General features: G+C 40.7%; 1 protein-coding gene across 1 annotated transcript in view; it reads left to right on the forward strand.

Moving 5' to 3' along the window:
* Positions 1 to 15,107, forward strand: part of SPG7 (SPG7 matrix AAA peptidase subunit, paraplegin) — a 462,707-nt gene that overhangs the window by 119,144 nt on the left and 328,456 nt on the right. Inside the window, exon 5 of the mRNA XM_069216631.1 lies at positions 271 to 410. Coding sequence (XP_069072732.1) covers positions 271 to 410 — 140 coding nt within the window. The remainder of the gene's footprint in view (positions 1 to 270; positions 411 to 15,107) is intronic.

Genomic DNA, 15,107 nt, shown 5'->3' on the forward strand with positions numbered 1-15,107 from the left:
GATCACTGGCTTTAGGGTATAGGCTATTTATTGTCTTGTAGATCAAAAAGCCATATGTTTTTAAATTACTGGTTGCTCTAGCCTGTGTAGAAATTGATTGACAGTGCCTTCTGTTGTACAGATGTGCAGACACTGAAATGTGATTGGGGAATATACATTTTGTGGAGGAGCACAGAAAACACTAGGGGTTAGGTAAATGTGAGCGAAGTGAGCTGTGAGAGATTATGTCTGCCTATATTTTGACATATTTTGGTTTGCTTTTGTTCAAAGCGCCTTGCTCTGATGTACAGAATGCAGGTAGCTAACATTGACAAGTTTGAAGAAAAACTTCGAGCTGCAGAGGAAGAATTGAAGATTAATTTAAAGGATCGGATCCCAGTCTCGTACAAACGCACTGGTTTCTTTGGAAAGTAAGTTATCTATGTATATATTTTGATAATTTTAACTGTAGCTTCCTCATCTTTTGAATTTTCCCAGGTACCAGACTGGATGTGGAACTTTTCCAGCAGTTGCTCCAGCACACTGAAAGGGGGTGCCATCGGACCTCTCATCTACATTGCACCGCCTGCAAATGTAATGGCATGTGCTGTATATAGGCACCACCCCTGCACTCTGATGTCAGTTCTGTTATTTCTGTGGCCTTTGATGCCGATCCAGCTCTCCTGTCCCAGTTTTGTTCCTCTTTGTTTTACCGCTTATAAAATCATTCTCCTCATTACAGTGCCAGGCAAAATGACTCCTTGGAATACCACAGGAAAATAAACCGTGCCTTGACTGCAGAAAGCAGATGTTGGTCATGGATCTGCAAAATATCTGCCTGTGCTATCTATAGTCTAAGAATGACATTAAGTCCGGCGATAAGTGTTCCCTAATGCTGTCGAAGGCTTTCAGGATGCTGGAGGTGAACCTGTATGTCGCTGATCACAAGTTGGGCCGATTGTGCTTGAAACTGCCCCTCATTTCTACTTCAAGTCGTGAAGCAGCTCCTGTTACAGGTCCTAGTCCTGCTCCTAGTACCTGTCATTGTGTAAGTCAAAGACAAAATCTAAAGGGAAGCCTCCCCAAAAACACAAGACTTCCAACCGGAAGTCTTCTCGGTCCTGACACTCCTGTTGAAAAGAAGTTGCACTTTCAGCACTCTAAGGACCTGACTCGCCCCTCATGCAACTCAGTCTTTTCCGAGGCCTGTCCTGCCATTCCCCTAGTTCCCGGGGATGCTTTTGGCCCTGCAGAAAGTAGAGACCATGAAGGAGGCAATGCTGCCTCTTTTCCAGGTAATGGCATTCCCTTCTGGAGCGTTTTCAGGCCATATAGCTCTGAGGATGCCTCAAATTAGATTTCCGCCATCGAGGCCTGTCCTGGCGCTGACTGACTCCATTAATGGCCCTTACTTACAAACCAGCACCTAAGGCAGCGCTGGTTGCCTCAGCGCCTTGTCTCGCCTTGGTTTCAATTGTGCATATTGTGGATCTAACCCCAATGCCTGTTTTGTATTGTAAGCCGATGTCAGCCTATGACCTGTTATGAGATAACCAAGACGCAGGCAGTTCCACTCCTTCGATTCCAGTCCTGCCAAAGACTAGAGACTCTGTTTGGATCAAATTCAGATGCTGTCCAGGACCTAAAAAAAAAATCCACATGACAATAATTTTGGTGATAAGGAGGCATATAGGTTAATTTCATCTTGTTAAACGGATCTTGACCTATATTTAAATTTGGAGAAAGCCTCTTCTCTAGATACAGACAGAACTGAAATGGCCCTCCTGGGCCCCCTCTGGAGGAGACTGACTCTTTTTTAGTGGTAATGTGCACATAGTAGAAACAATAGGTAAACCTATGGACGGAGATGTTGTATGTTGAGCAGGCCATTTCAGAGCCCTATTCTAGCTTTAACAGAGACATTGATCGTGACTTGTTGCAAGCCGTGCTCTGCTCATGCAAAAATAACATCAGGACTGGGAGAATAACTCCTGCCTTAAAAGTAACAAACTGAAATCTATCACCTATGCTGGTATTTTATTGAAGGAGTTGTGTGCGGGAGGATGCAGAGTTGGGTAAGAAGATTCATTTTTCTTTAGCTATTTTCAATTTATAGCATAAAGCCATGGAGATCAAGTTAACAAATTGTTATTTTACTCACAATATGTTGTCCATGCCGCTTTCTTTTGATTTAAATAAAGCAACAGGAAAAGTAATGCCTCACTCAAGATCAGAGCATCTGCAGCCCAGATCCAAACCCAGGGTCAGTAGATTCCATCTCCCTTTTGTGTGTCTCAATTTATTCATTTATGCCATCCTAAACAACAGTATTATCAATTGCTACAGGTATCCACTCATACAAACAACGTACAATAGGAACATATCTTCAGTATCAGAAGAAAACATGCAAATTCCACACCTTGTAATAGCCATAACAAGCAATTATCATAATAATGAAAAAAGAATAAAATCATTAAATTATAAAATGATAATATCACGGTGTCAGCTCAAACTGTGGTGATTCCAACTTACTTTTAACTGGTTAGATTTTTTTTGTTCACAGATTCTTCCTTAAGATGAAAACGACATAGACGAGAGGACAGAATCAAATTAAATATAGATTACTAAATGGATAGTGAGTTTCCACTCCAGGATGACTTGAATTGAGCAATTTTTATGGCCGTCATGAAGAGGAGGATGATTGATGTTTCTGATCTGATTAAGTGAGATTTGCCCTAACTGCCCAAAGGGATACCCAAAGGCCAAAGGCTAGCTACTGAATCTGGTTTTAAACGGTGTCATGGGTAGTGACCTGGTAAGAATAGCGACGATGTGTGTGCTAAATCAAGGGTAGGCAAGTTTCTGTAAGTGTCTGTTGGTCTTGTTGCATTTCCTTCTGAAAGGAAGCCTGTTTTGTGTGGCAATTTCTTTATGAACAAGGGCCCATAGATGGACTGGGTAACAGAAGAGAGAGGAAGCAATAGTATTTAGCACAAGTCTCTCAGAAGTTCAAGGAAGTACTGAACAGTGGTTGCTGTTGTGCACTTTGTTCCCCAGCATATTCAATCTTTCATAGATGTACATGCTTGAATCATTCCCAGGGCCACTCTTATTGTGCAGCAGGGGAGAGACAAATTATGCGGCAGGGTTAGGTAAATTATGCAACAGGACAAAGCAAACTATGAGGCATAAAGTGACACATTTTGTAATAGTCTTACTTCATTATTTTGTCATTTTAAACCTTGTTAACACTGTCTGGCCATTGGTTGCACCTCATTAGTACCAGTTTAATATAGAAGTATTGCAATAAGCATAAAAAAAGGGACTAGTCAACCTTTGCAAAGGACCTTCCACTGCGCGGCAACATGTGCTGCTACATTTTTAGGAACTCTTAAACCGTTTGAGCTAGAAACAGTTTTGTTTGTTAAAATGTGCCGATTATGCTGCAGATGATGGATTATGTGGCAAACGCAGCAAATCCATAAATATGCAAAAATTGCAGAGGCCGCACAATCACATAATCACATTCCAGTGGCCCTGATCATTACTCATTGACAGACTGACACTCTCGGTACTCAGTGTCAATAATGCAGTGTGCAATATGCTCTTTTACATTGAAAATACCACAGACTAATCACAGATGGTACATCTCCTTGTCTGACCCAGTATTCAGCTAGTCAGAGAGGAGCACTCGCATCCCTTCCCCTGATGGAGGCTTCCATCTGCCGGATTTTCAACTGCATGTTTAGTGATAGGGAATCCTGTACAGGTGTGCGCCATTCGACCATTCCAAGTGATTTTTTCCCTAACTACCTAAACCTTTTCTTTACATTGATCTTCTCTGCAGCTAAAGGATAACATACTGTCTTATTTTTATGGACTTTTCTGGAGAATTACCACTATATGAGAATGTTCTGAGAAGATGTATATGATCTATATAGAGGATCCACACACCAAATACACCTATTGTCTTCACCTAGGTCATAAACATATAGAGTGCAACATTTGGAAGGTTTTTTACAACCAAGAACCTGAAAGATAAAGAGAGAAGGCTGGCGTTGATTATCCTAGAAGAAAAACATAAAGCCTCCACCTAAAAAAAGAACCCACTTTAGACTATATTGAGGAGTTCTTCAGCAAGGATGAAAATCAGAGGGCCAAGAGGCATCCCAGCCTGCAGATGTTCACATCCAGTATGTGGACACTGAGGATGAGGAGGAGCAAGAGAAATTGTAACTCCAAAGTGCAAGAGATATCGGTCTTTTCCTTCTGACTCGGTGAAATGCCCAAGAATGCACCCAGAATATTTTCCATGTGTGCCTGTCGTTCAAATGCCTTTAAACTTACTTAACATGCTAAACACAGTGGTGCAGGATATTTATCAGAGATTGCCTCCCTTTCGGCAGAAAAGCCCAAGAAGCTGTGTTAACTCCTTGGCCACCAGATTTGCCGCAGATCACACAAGTCTGCTCCGCACCAGACCTTTATAGCTGTTGTCCATAAACCTGCCAAGCAAGTGCCAGGATATAGTGATATTTAGGAGGAACAGAAATGTGATGATTCCTCAGATTGATATGCAGACAGTGAGAATGTGAGCAACAGTGACAATACTGCAGGCACATATTCAGAGTTGCATTGCTTGTGTATACTGACATTTAGGACAAATATCGACAGAGTGATGATTCCTTAGATGGATATGCCAGCAATGAGAATGTGAATAACAATGCGATAAAGATTTGGAGTGAGAGCACTTTGTGAGGCAGGACGATGTAAGCACGACCCCTGTTCCCTGGGTTTCCTCCCAAGATGATATCAGCAGATCACATGCCCTCATTGAGAATGAATCACAAAGGTTTAGTCTTCCTTTATTCAGCGGGGAAATGACTTGATCCTTTTTCATCCAAGGAAACAAATTCATAGAATTGGTAGAGTAATCCAAAATCTCGACCACATCTGGGAGGAAGTCCTTTTAGCAATGAAGATTCCAGCTAATGTATCTTTGAACCTATTGAGAAGAGAGAAGAAATAGAAGGTAACAGGAAGAATCTTCTTTTGCATTTTAAACTAGGTGAAAGCAGACTCTATGGCCTGTGCTGCCACCAGTTGAGTCAGGTGACTCTGCAATTCCGCTAACTGCTCCTCCAGAGAGGGAGGAGCTTATATGGGACTCTGTTAGTGAGAGAGTCACTGTCTTGGCAGCAGACGATATAAAGATAGCAAATACATCAGCGGTGGTAACCAGACCTGCGCGTCAGCTATGGGTCAGACATAGCTCCCTTCCTAGACAAATTACCAGTGGAAGACCGAGTTCACGTTAAGGCGATTCTCAAGGAGGGAAAACAAGCCTCTGCCTCTTTGATTGATGCAGGAATGGACTCTTCACTGTGGATTCTGCCAGATTGGAAACACAGTGCTAATGAAGCGTTGGGGTTGGCAAAAATTTGCCCTTTAATTGACAAAATGTTTTATCTAAAAAGTAGATGAAACATTTCACTCAATAAAAGCTGATACTGTCACTGTAAGATTGTTGGACTCGCTGCAAAACCATCATCCATACAAATACTACAATTGTACAAAACAAAGGCCTTTCTATATGCATCTAATTTTTGCTTGCTTAGACAATACAGTAATTATGGCTCACAATATCATTATTCTGACCAACAAAGGCAGTCCAATCTAGCAAACAAGGTCAAAAGCGAAGAGGAATCCAGAGGTCTGGGGGCAAAGTATGGGAAGAAAGAAAGCAGAACCTGACTTGATCAGAATCTCCTCCTCTTACTTTACTCTGCTGGTGGGATGCATATCATCTTGCTTCTTCCAAAAAATGGCACAACTCCACCACGACAAATGGGTACTGGACAAAATCAAGTAGCAGGCATGTTCTGGAATTCATAGAAAAAAACATTCCGTTATCTTAGGAGGGAAACACACAAACATGTAAAAGATCTGAAAATTGAGATTGCCAAGATTTTAGAAACCTGTGTTCTAAAATAAATGTCAGCCTTAAAAAGGGTCTGAGATTTTTGTTCAGGTTCTTTCACATAGAAAAGAAATCCAGAGAATGGCGTTTAGTGCTACATTTGAGACACCTCAACAAGTATCTCAAGAACCAAGGTTTTCAAATGATCACACTTCAACATTTCCTTCCATTCCTTAGGCAAAGGGATTTCTTGGCCTCGTTGGATTTAAAAGATGCATAATGTCAAAATTCTGATTCACATGGGGCACAGGAAATTCCTTTGCTGCATGGTAGAGGGTCACCATTATCAGTTTAGAACACTACCCTGTAGCCTTAAGTCTGCCCCTAGAGTCTTCCCCATGTGCATGGCTCCAGCGTTGGCATTCCTTCACAAAAAACACTGCACAATCTACCCATACCAACAGTTAAAGGTAATGCCAGAACACAAAATGGATACCCTGGCAAGTCTGGCCCTAGCTATCAATAATAGAAAATTAACCTTCATCCCAATAAGGAATGTATTTCTTGGAACCATAATATTATCAGAAAGATTTGTATATCTGTTGGCGGACAGGAGAAACAAGCTGATGTGCCTAGCTTCAATCCTTTCCTCAAAACAAGAGTCAACTTTTTGGACATTGAGTGCCTTGCTAGGGACCATGTTTCAGTACATCCTGTCAGTACCTCAATGCCGTCTAAAGATGAGGGTAATTCAAGAGCAGTTAAACATGCAAGGGAAATGAGTAAATAGACACTGGGATGATTTCCAAAAGCCCAGGTGTACTTAAAAACGGATGCTTCTCTTTCAGGATGGGGAGCACATCTACAAAGCCTGCATGTAAATGGCTATGGACAAGTGATGAAGCTAGTATTCACATCAGTCTGCTCGAGCTCAAGGTGGTCAAACAAGCTTGAAAAGGCTTCCTCACAAACATAAAGAAATCCCAAGTCCTTGAGCTAACAGACAGCACCACCACAATGTGCTACATTCAGAAGAAGGGATGTACAAAGTCTCTTCTATAATCACATGAAGCCAAAAAATCTATGTCTGTAGGCTCTGAGACACAACATAGAACTGTCTGGAGAGCATGTCCCCGGTTTGCAGAACCAGTTGAGAATGTTGTCTGAGGCAAATCCGCCTTTTAGGAAGCCGATCTGTGCAGGATGTACTAATGTGTTTAGTGCTTTATTTAAACATCTTGCTTGTATTTAAGCATTAATTTTGCAGTCAATGTTACTAAGAGAAATGGGTTGGCAGTTTTTTTCATTACAAAGGATCTTTTCTGTCCTTTGGTTTGACTATTATTGTAGTTTTTGCAGCAGGATGACATTTTGTAAAATGTTTGTAGAGGACTTCGAGCAATTCTATAATGAGGTGTGTGAGGAGGTATCATAGAATTTTTATGGATAATCATAATTGTAGATTTTTTTCATTTAGGCCGTCTGAACCAGGAGCATTGCCAAATTTTAAAGACTCTATGGACTTCAAGGTTTCTGAGCCTGCAATAGGTTGACTAAGCACTGCTTTTCCCTCTTCATTTTGTTTAGGAAGCTGGATGTTCTCCAGGTATTTTTTGCATACGTTACCAATTATCACCTCATTTCACTGGTATAGGTTTCTGTAGGAGGAGTGGAATTCCTCAAGCATCTCTTTGGTGCAGGTTTTGGTCTTTCCTTTAGAGTCCTTTATAGGTAGGATCGTTGCTTTATTTTTGTGGAAGTTGTTATAGGGAGCTAACCTGCCTTGTTACCTTGACATATGTTTTATTGCTTCCTTCCTAGTCCAGGTAGCTTGGGATTTCTATTTGACTTTTGTTGTTTGTTGTTTTAGGAGGCTTGACATTGGGACCGTTGGGAACACGTCATATAAGCATCTAGACCAGGCAGCCATCTCTGTTGTGAATCTCTGTAAACATTATTTTCATTCATTGACTAAATATTGTTGAAGGAGTGTTGCGGTTAGCTACACAAATCATATACCAGGGATTATAAAAATGGACTTGGACTTAAGCCTCATTTAAAGAGATCTTGTGGTTGAAATCTAAAGCATAAAATTGACCAGTTATGGTTAGCTACACATTATCTCATCATAAGCGCACAAATGCCAAAATGGATGAGTTAACTAACAAAAACCTCTTTATTATTCAGTCACTCAATATAGACTAGAATGATGCTTAAGTCTCTTACACCACTGAATTATTGATGTCAATTAACACCCACAATCTGGATCAAGTACCACAGTGTCCCACTCATAATGAAGGGAAACTGCTAGATCTAGATATCTCAGACTACAACAACATTTCATGCCAAGAATCGGTTGAGATGGATTGTCTGGCCATCATACGATCCCAATTGAAATTAGATTAAATAAGTTCCACCAAACCAAACACCACCCTTCTTTATTGCCAAAAGATATTTCCAAAATATATTGTATCTTGCAGTTATCATACAGGTTGAACTGTCATATCTAAGGAAATAAGCTACTCCTTTTTATTTAAGTTATGTCACTGTGGTAAAAAAAAACCAGCCTCTACAGTGCCCCTCAAAAATAAGAAAATACAACTGTGGTTCATGGATAATCTTTTCTTCACAATAAGAGAACAGAGGTCAGAAAGAAGTTGGAGAACTAGATCTCTATCAGATCGGAACACGACGAGGATACAGTATGTTAGGACATTACCCAATCACCATCTTAACATCTAACAAATAAAGTCAACAACTCTCTCAACAAAACCAAGTAAAAGAAAACCTTGTTAAATTTGCACCAAAACTCTGTACGACACCAGTCCTCAGACTTCTAAAATTACTTGCAACTGAAACTTCATCTGTATAGCAACAGATAATCAGTGATCACTAAACAATTAGTCGACCCGTGTCACGTTGGTGATCTGTAGGGAATTTGATCTGATCTCAAAAGATTACATACAGGGTCGAACTGGCCTATAAGTAAATCTGCCTGAGGCAGAACGGCTTGTCTAACAGATTATTGTGGGAGCTTTATTGGTTGTTTGTAGGTGTGTTTTGTGGTCTGGTGGGCCAGTTTCTACTGTTGATTTCTCGGTTATTACCACAAACCTATCCTGCTGTAAGCTCAAATGCATGCAGTCTCCGTTACACTGCTGAACACCTATACAGTGTGTCATTACAAGTGCAACAATACTCTGATTTGCCAAATGTGGGCTGCTTTTTTTATCTATTTAATTTAGTAATGAAAGCCAAGTTAATTTTAGTGCCTGAGCCTATTTTCTGTTACAGGCTGACCCAGATTATCTATCTGAAGTTATCAAAAGTATATGACCAATATCATACTTTGATCAGATTTTGCCAGCCAAACAAATCAAAGCTAACTTTAATCTTTTCAACAAAATACTGGGTTCCTGCATCAACACCTCACTTCTAACAGCATTTTTCCTCAAACCCTAAAAACTGGTCAAATTATTCCCAAGCTGAAGACATCTGCAGCAGACTCCAATGTGCTCTCCAGTTTCAGGATAGTTACATTGGATGCGTAAGGTGATCGAGAAATGTGTTTCCAACCAATTAGATTCCATCCTAGAAAATCACAAACTACTTGTTCCTTACAAACCAAGACTCTGCAAGGGATTCATTGACAGAACTGTCACATTAAAAATACTCTATGAAACCTATTGTATAATTGACAGAGGTGACCTCTTCCTGCTCGTTCTCCTTGTTTCTGTAAGTGGCATTTGGGGCTTTAGACCGCCAAAATCTAATCTGCACTCTTGATTAGCACATACAAACAAAATATAGAATTGATATTGACTGTTCATCAGTTAAAATCATTACAGTAAAAATGATATACATATTCCGTAAAAACTATGTCCACCCTCCATCTTGTGCCTTCTTAAACCAGGCATCATGCAGAATGGATCTTAATGCTCCCAGCAAACATGCTTACATTGCACACAGTCAAACTGACATGTATGTGACCAGGACACACAATATACACACCAACTCAACTTTCACATGAGTAGGGCTGGTGGGGCACACTTTGTGCTATGCCGCAAAACTATTGTGCTTAGGGTTGTTCTATAAAAAACCGGTACGCTGCAATCATCGCTTTATATCAGCAACCCAGGACGTTGACAGTAGTCCCATGTCATCATAGAAGGTGCGCTTCTCCAGATATGACAGGTTCTGGAGCTTGACTTTACCATGGGCAGGTCTAGGCTTCAGCACCAAACTAAATTGGTGTGCAAACTAGGTCAAGAAGAAGTCTGGATACCAGTTTCACATGTTGCTGGGGCACTCAGGGCAGGTGTATATGCCTGTATACCATCTCTCCCCACTCTCAATCATTTATTCCCGATTTGTATACCCTTGGGATGTTCCTGTCTTTGTTTCTGCCTCTTGACTGTCCCTTCACCTATTCTTAGCTCGTGTTTGTTTTTTCAGACGCCCTCCTCCCTCATTACTCTTCATTTCTCCAGCTTATTGTCCCCTGTTATTATGTAACCCGCGTTTTGGTTTCATAATACACTTGTGGTTTCTGTGTCATTGTGTTCAATGTAGGAGAGATCCATTTCAAACTGTAGGTTATTTGTTAAAGTGTATTGACACTGACCTTCGTTATGGTGTTCTGTATTAAAATCTAAAAGGAATAAAATAACCTGTTTACACATGGTTCCCTTGTACCTGGTATCTGCTGTGCATGGCCAGCAGATGGAGTGCACAGGAAATGGACACTGTATGTGACCTTCTGCCAGTCCTGTGCTCAGTATCCAAGCTTCTGTACCTGCTATGCATGAATTTGTAGGAAACAGAGTCATTTTCTCCCTGTCTTGTGAGTCACTAATACCAACATGATCATTTTTTCTACCTTCTAAGTCTGATGAGCCAGCGCGGCAGTGGGCAGCAGCCCCCTCCCAACTCCCCCTCCCCCTGCAATTGCTGAGCCCTTTTTTGCCTTTTTGGGATAGTTTGCGCTTAGGCCTTCATAATGTTTTTCCACATAGGCTCTCCATGTCAAATTTGTGTCTCGTTTTCCCAATATCCTGGGGATTCTAACGGTACCCAGGGTATATGGATTCCTCTTGAGGGGCCTGAGAAATTAGGCAAAATATTGGAAAATGTTCATTCTTTTTGGGAAAAATGGGGAAAAAGTGGTGCTGAAGAAAGTGTCTGTTTATTTTCCTGCAAATTGTATCAACAAAAGGCTTGCGGTGCTAAATCGCCATCTTCAGAAACAAGCAGACTTGATTCAGAAAAACAGTTTTTTTGCTACAGTTTTGGCATTTTATTGGGACATAGCCCATTTTTCCTATTTTTTTGTGTTTTTAACCTTCTTTCAGTTTAGGGTGGAAACAGGTGTGAAACCCATGGTGGATTCTTAGGAATGTACTGCCTAAAAACCAAATGCCCCTTGAGCAGGACCAAAGACACTTTCACTGCTATTTCTTTCCCTGGAACATAGATCCTTAGAAAGCAGTCTACAAAATGATCATGGACAGACCAAATCTTGAATAGATGGTCACAATCAGGGTGATCCCGTCACAATGCTGGAGCATTTTCAACAAAATGCAGCATCCGAAGCAGAAGCAAATACTGATCACGACTCATGGTTGCAGGAAATAAAGCAGTTGCCATCAAAGGACTAGTAGACCAATATGAAGACAGCGACAGCTTCCTTATCGAGTCCATAAAAAAAGTTAAACCCAAGAACTTCAACTGATCCAGATTTGTGGGAGTCCATCAGCTAGCTCTAGAGTGGTGCTTAAGTCTGGTGTTGTGGTCCCTCAAATACTGTTCAGCATACAAATTAGTCTGGTCAACAATCTCATCCAAAAATACATCATCTATAACAACTGAAAGAAACTTATAGGCAAAAAAAATCAGTATTGACTCTACACCCTGCAACACCATTAAAGGCAGGCATCACAGGCTGCACCATGTTTGGGGCAACCCAGAGTTCAGCACTTCCAGTGGGAAGCCTTTCAGCCTTAGGCTCCAGTCCAGATTCCTCTTGCTGCATTATTGGCATATCAGTGTCCTCCTCTAAAAAATGCACTTGCTCCACACTGAGAGTGTTGTCATGATCAGATGATTCCTCTCAGACAGAAGATTTACTGCCAGAACCTTGGGCTTCCTCCTCTGCCTCAGATGCAGAGTCAGTCTCAGAACCATGGCCAGAGGAAGATTCAAAAAGCAAACCAACAACCTGCTGAGTGGTAATCCTGCGGCTAGCCATAATCCTTACTAATGAAAGTAGCACAACAAATAGGTCAACTATAACCAACACACTGTAAAATAAGTAATAAACAAACTGTGGCTTTATCAGACAGAAAGGAAAAATACTGGCATATAGTAATCAGGAAGGAAAAGCCAATCAATACAAAGCACATAAAGACATATATACTCAAAAATGATATCACTTGTCGCCAGAGACAGCAAGACTGAGTATCAGCTGCACCTTCTCTCCACAGACACAGCAGGTACCAAAGAAGTCCCACTGGAAAGGAAAAAAAAAAAAAAAACACATTACACATATCACCAGGCAGTATAGAACTTGTATACAGCAATATGTTACTTTGAAAGACAGTCACATAAAATACTAAAGATTCAAACATTAGGACAGCAGACAAACAAAGTATACAAATATGCCAAGGATACACATTAGATGAAAAGATTACAAAATAAGTTGCTTACTGACCACAAGTCCACAAACTACAGATCTGCCAAAGCTGCACCTGCAAACAGGATTCACCACCATGACAAAGGAAACGATTGGCTCTGCAATAACAAAAATAAATCACAAATAAAAATGATAAGTATCAATCAAAAGACATTGATATTCCCCTGAAAGGAGGCGTGACAAAGGCAAAAAGCAAGCCTTACCCAGAAGCAGATCCCCCCACTTGCCAATCTGCCCCCTTTATTGGGGGGAGGGGGGAAGTGAGGGAAGGGGAGGATAAAAAAAAAAAACAAGGGCCTTCAACGGGAGCGACCCTTCTACACACTATCCCTGGTGTGAAGAGATGATTCATACAAACAATGAATCAGAAACCCGAAAGGCAGTTGGGCTTGAAGAACAAAAGAAATACTTTAAACAGTAGTACATGTTCAAAGAGAATTGATACATTAATCAGAGTGTCCCATTCCTGAAATAGTTGTATCAGCCTCATCAACACCAGAGGTATTGCATACACTGCAATATCATTATCAGTATCTAAAAAGGAAGACCACTACCCCAAAGACCACACATTCTAGAAAGTGGATTCCTTTGGAAATACAGTGTTGGCCTAACACCTGCACCTGCCCCTTCTAGCCACTTCTTTAGAAACTGTTATGACATCTTACCTGGACAGATGGGATCTGGACATCATATATCAAGGATATTTAATTTGTTTCAGGGCAGTTCCACTGCCCATTCCACCAAAACCAACATCAAAGCATCAATTGTCTCTACTGAAAGACAAAACTCATCTTCTTTAGCAAAAGCTGGCAATTTAAATGGTTCCATTTGATCAGCAGAATGAGGGGATATACTTCAGGTACTTTCTGGCCCTAATGAAAAACCAAGCAAACCCTCTACAGCAGTGCCTCAAAGGCAAGAGGTCTCAAAGAAGAGACAATTGGGAGCACAACCTTCATCTCGCATCGCCAGATGCGAGACTTACAGGCATTTCGGTCCCACAGTCAGAATCTGTTATTAGGAGTCCAATTCTAAAAGAAGGCCCCAATTCAAACCATAGTCACAGATGTGTTACTGTCAGAGTGTAGAGTCCACATGAAGTATCTGACAAACAAAAGGACTTTGTGCAGACGAAGAGAAGACATATTACATCAGTCTTGTAGAACTGATGCTGTACACTTGCAACGCAAGACATTCCTCCTCTGTCTGACTGCAAGAGACATCATGATTCAGATGTACAATACCACCATCATGCACTATACCAACAAACGAAGGGGAGCAAGGTTAAGTCGCTTATCTCTGCAGGTAAAAACCATGTGGTATTGGTCCCTGGATAGAGGAATCAGTTTGTGGCGATATATATACCATGAGTTCACAACCAATAAGCAAATTTCCTCAGCCAACATTATTAGGAAAACTGCACGTGGGTACTGAATGACGGAATCATAGAAGACATTTTCAGGGAATGGGAAACTCCATCCTTAAACCTATTTACTATGGCACAAAAAGAGAAAATGCAGAGACTTCGTGCATGGAGTACCAGAAGTGATCTCTTCTGGAAATATCCTTTTAATCAAATCCTCAACTTCATTTGTCTATACATTTCCTCTGGTCCCACTCATATCAACAGGAATTGTGAAACTATGCAAATTAAGGACAAATATGATATTAGTTTGGCTGAGATAAGGGTTCTCCCAGGACCTTCTGTAGATGTCACTCACGCAACACAAACGATTCTTGCCTGCCAGATTTTGTGACTAGACTTCAGGGCCAGATCCAGCATTCAAACCTTCAATCATTGAATTTGCTACATGGCTCCTTAAGGTAGATAGTACAACCATTTGTATCTGCCTTCTGATGGCATATAGATACTAAAAGAGGCAGAACACCTAAATCCCTGTTATGCAGTAAAATGGAGACTGGTCTGCGTTTTGTACCAGAGCAAAGGTCACAATCCCATTTTCTGTCAGCAGGATGTGATACTTTCTATATTTGCTACATCCTGCCAGATAGAAATGGTGTGTTTCATCATTAAAAGTTCATTTAATTGCTATTAAAGCTGATAGAAAATCACCACAGCAGTTATTCTTCTGTAATATTAGAGTGATTGCCAATTTTCTATATGGCCTCAAAACAGTTTTTGCCACAGTGAAGAAACCACATCCTTCAAAGGAGCTCAATTTAGTGCTGCCTAAACTAATGTGCCACCATTTAAGCATTTACAGCTTTTTTTAAACAAAGTCACATTCACTAGAAGCGTTAGTGAATTTACAAGCACTATCTAGAGTAGAACCTTTTAACATTTTTCATTATAATACACTTTTCTTCAGGACTCACCGTGCTTACCAAACGTGGTATCTTACACATCAACCGGACTATTACACTATATGCTTTCTTCTTATTCACAACGTACTTTCTTTCCAAATCCATCTGCACCAGCAGAGAGGACTCTTCATTCATTAGATGTTATGAGTCTTACCTTGTCACTTTGACATGACCAAGGGTATTAGGAAAATT

This window comes from Pleurodeles waltl, chromosome 12, assembly GCF_031143425.1.
Source record: "Pleurodeles waltl isolate 20211129_DDA chromosome 12, aPleWal1.hap1.20221129, whole genome shotgun sequence".
Taxonomy (NCBI): Eukaryota; Metazoa; Chordata; class Amphibia; order Caudata; family Salamandridae; genus Pleurodeles; species Pleurodeles waltl.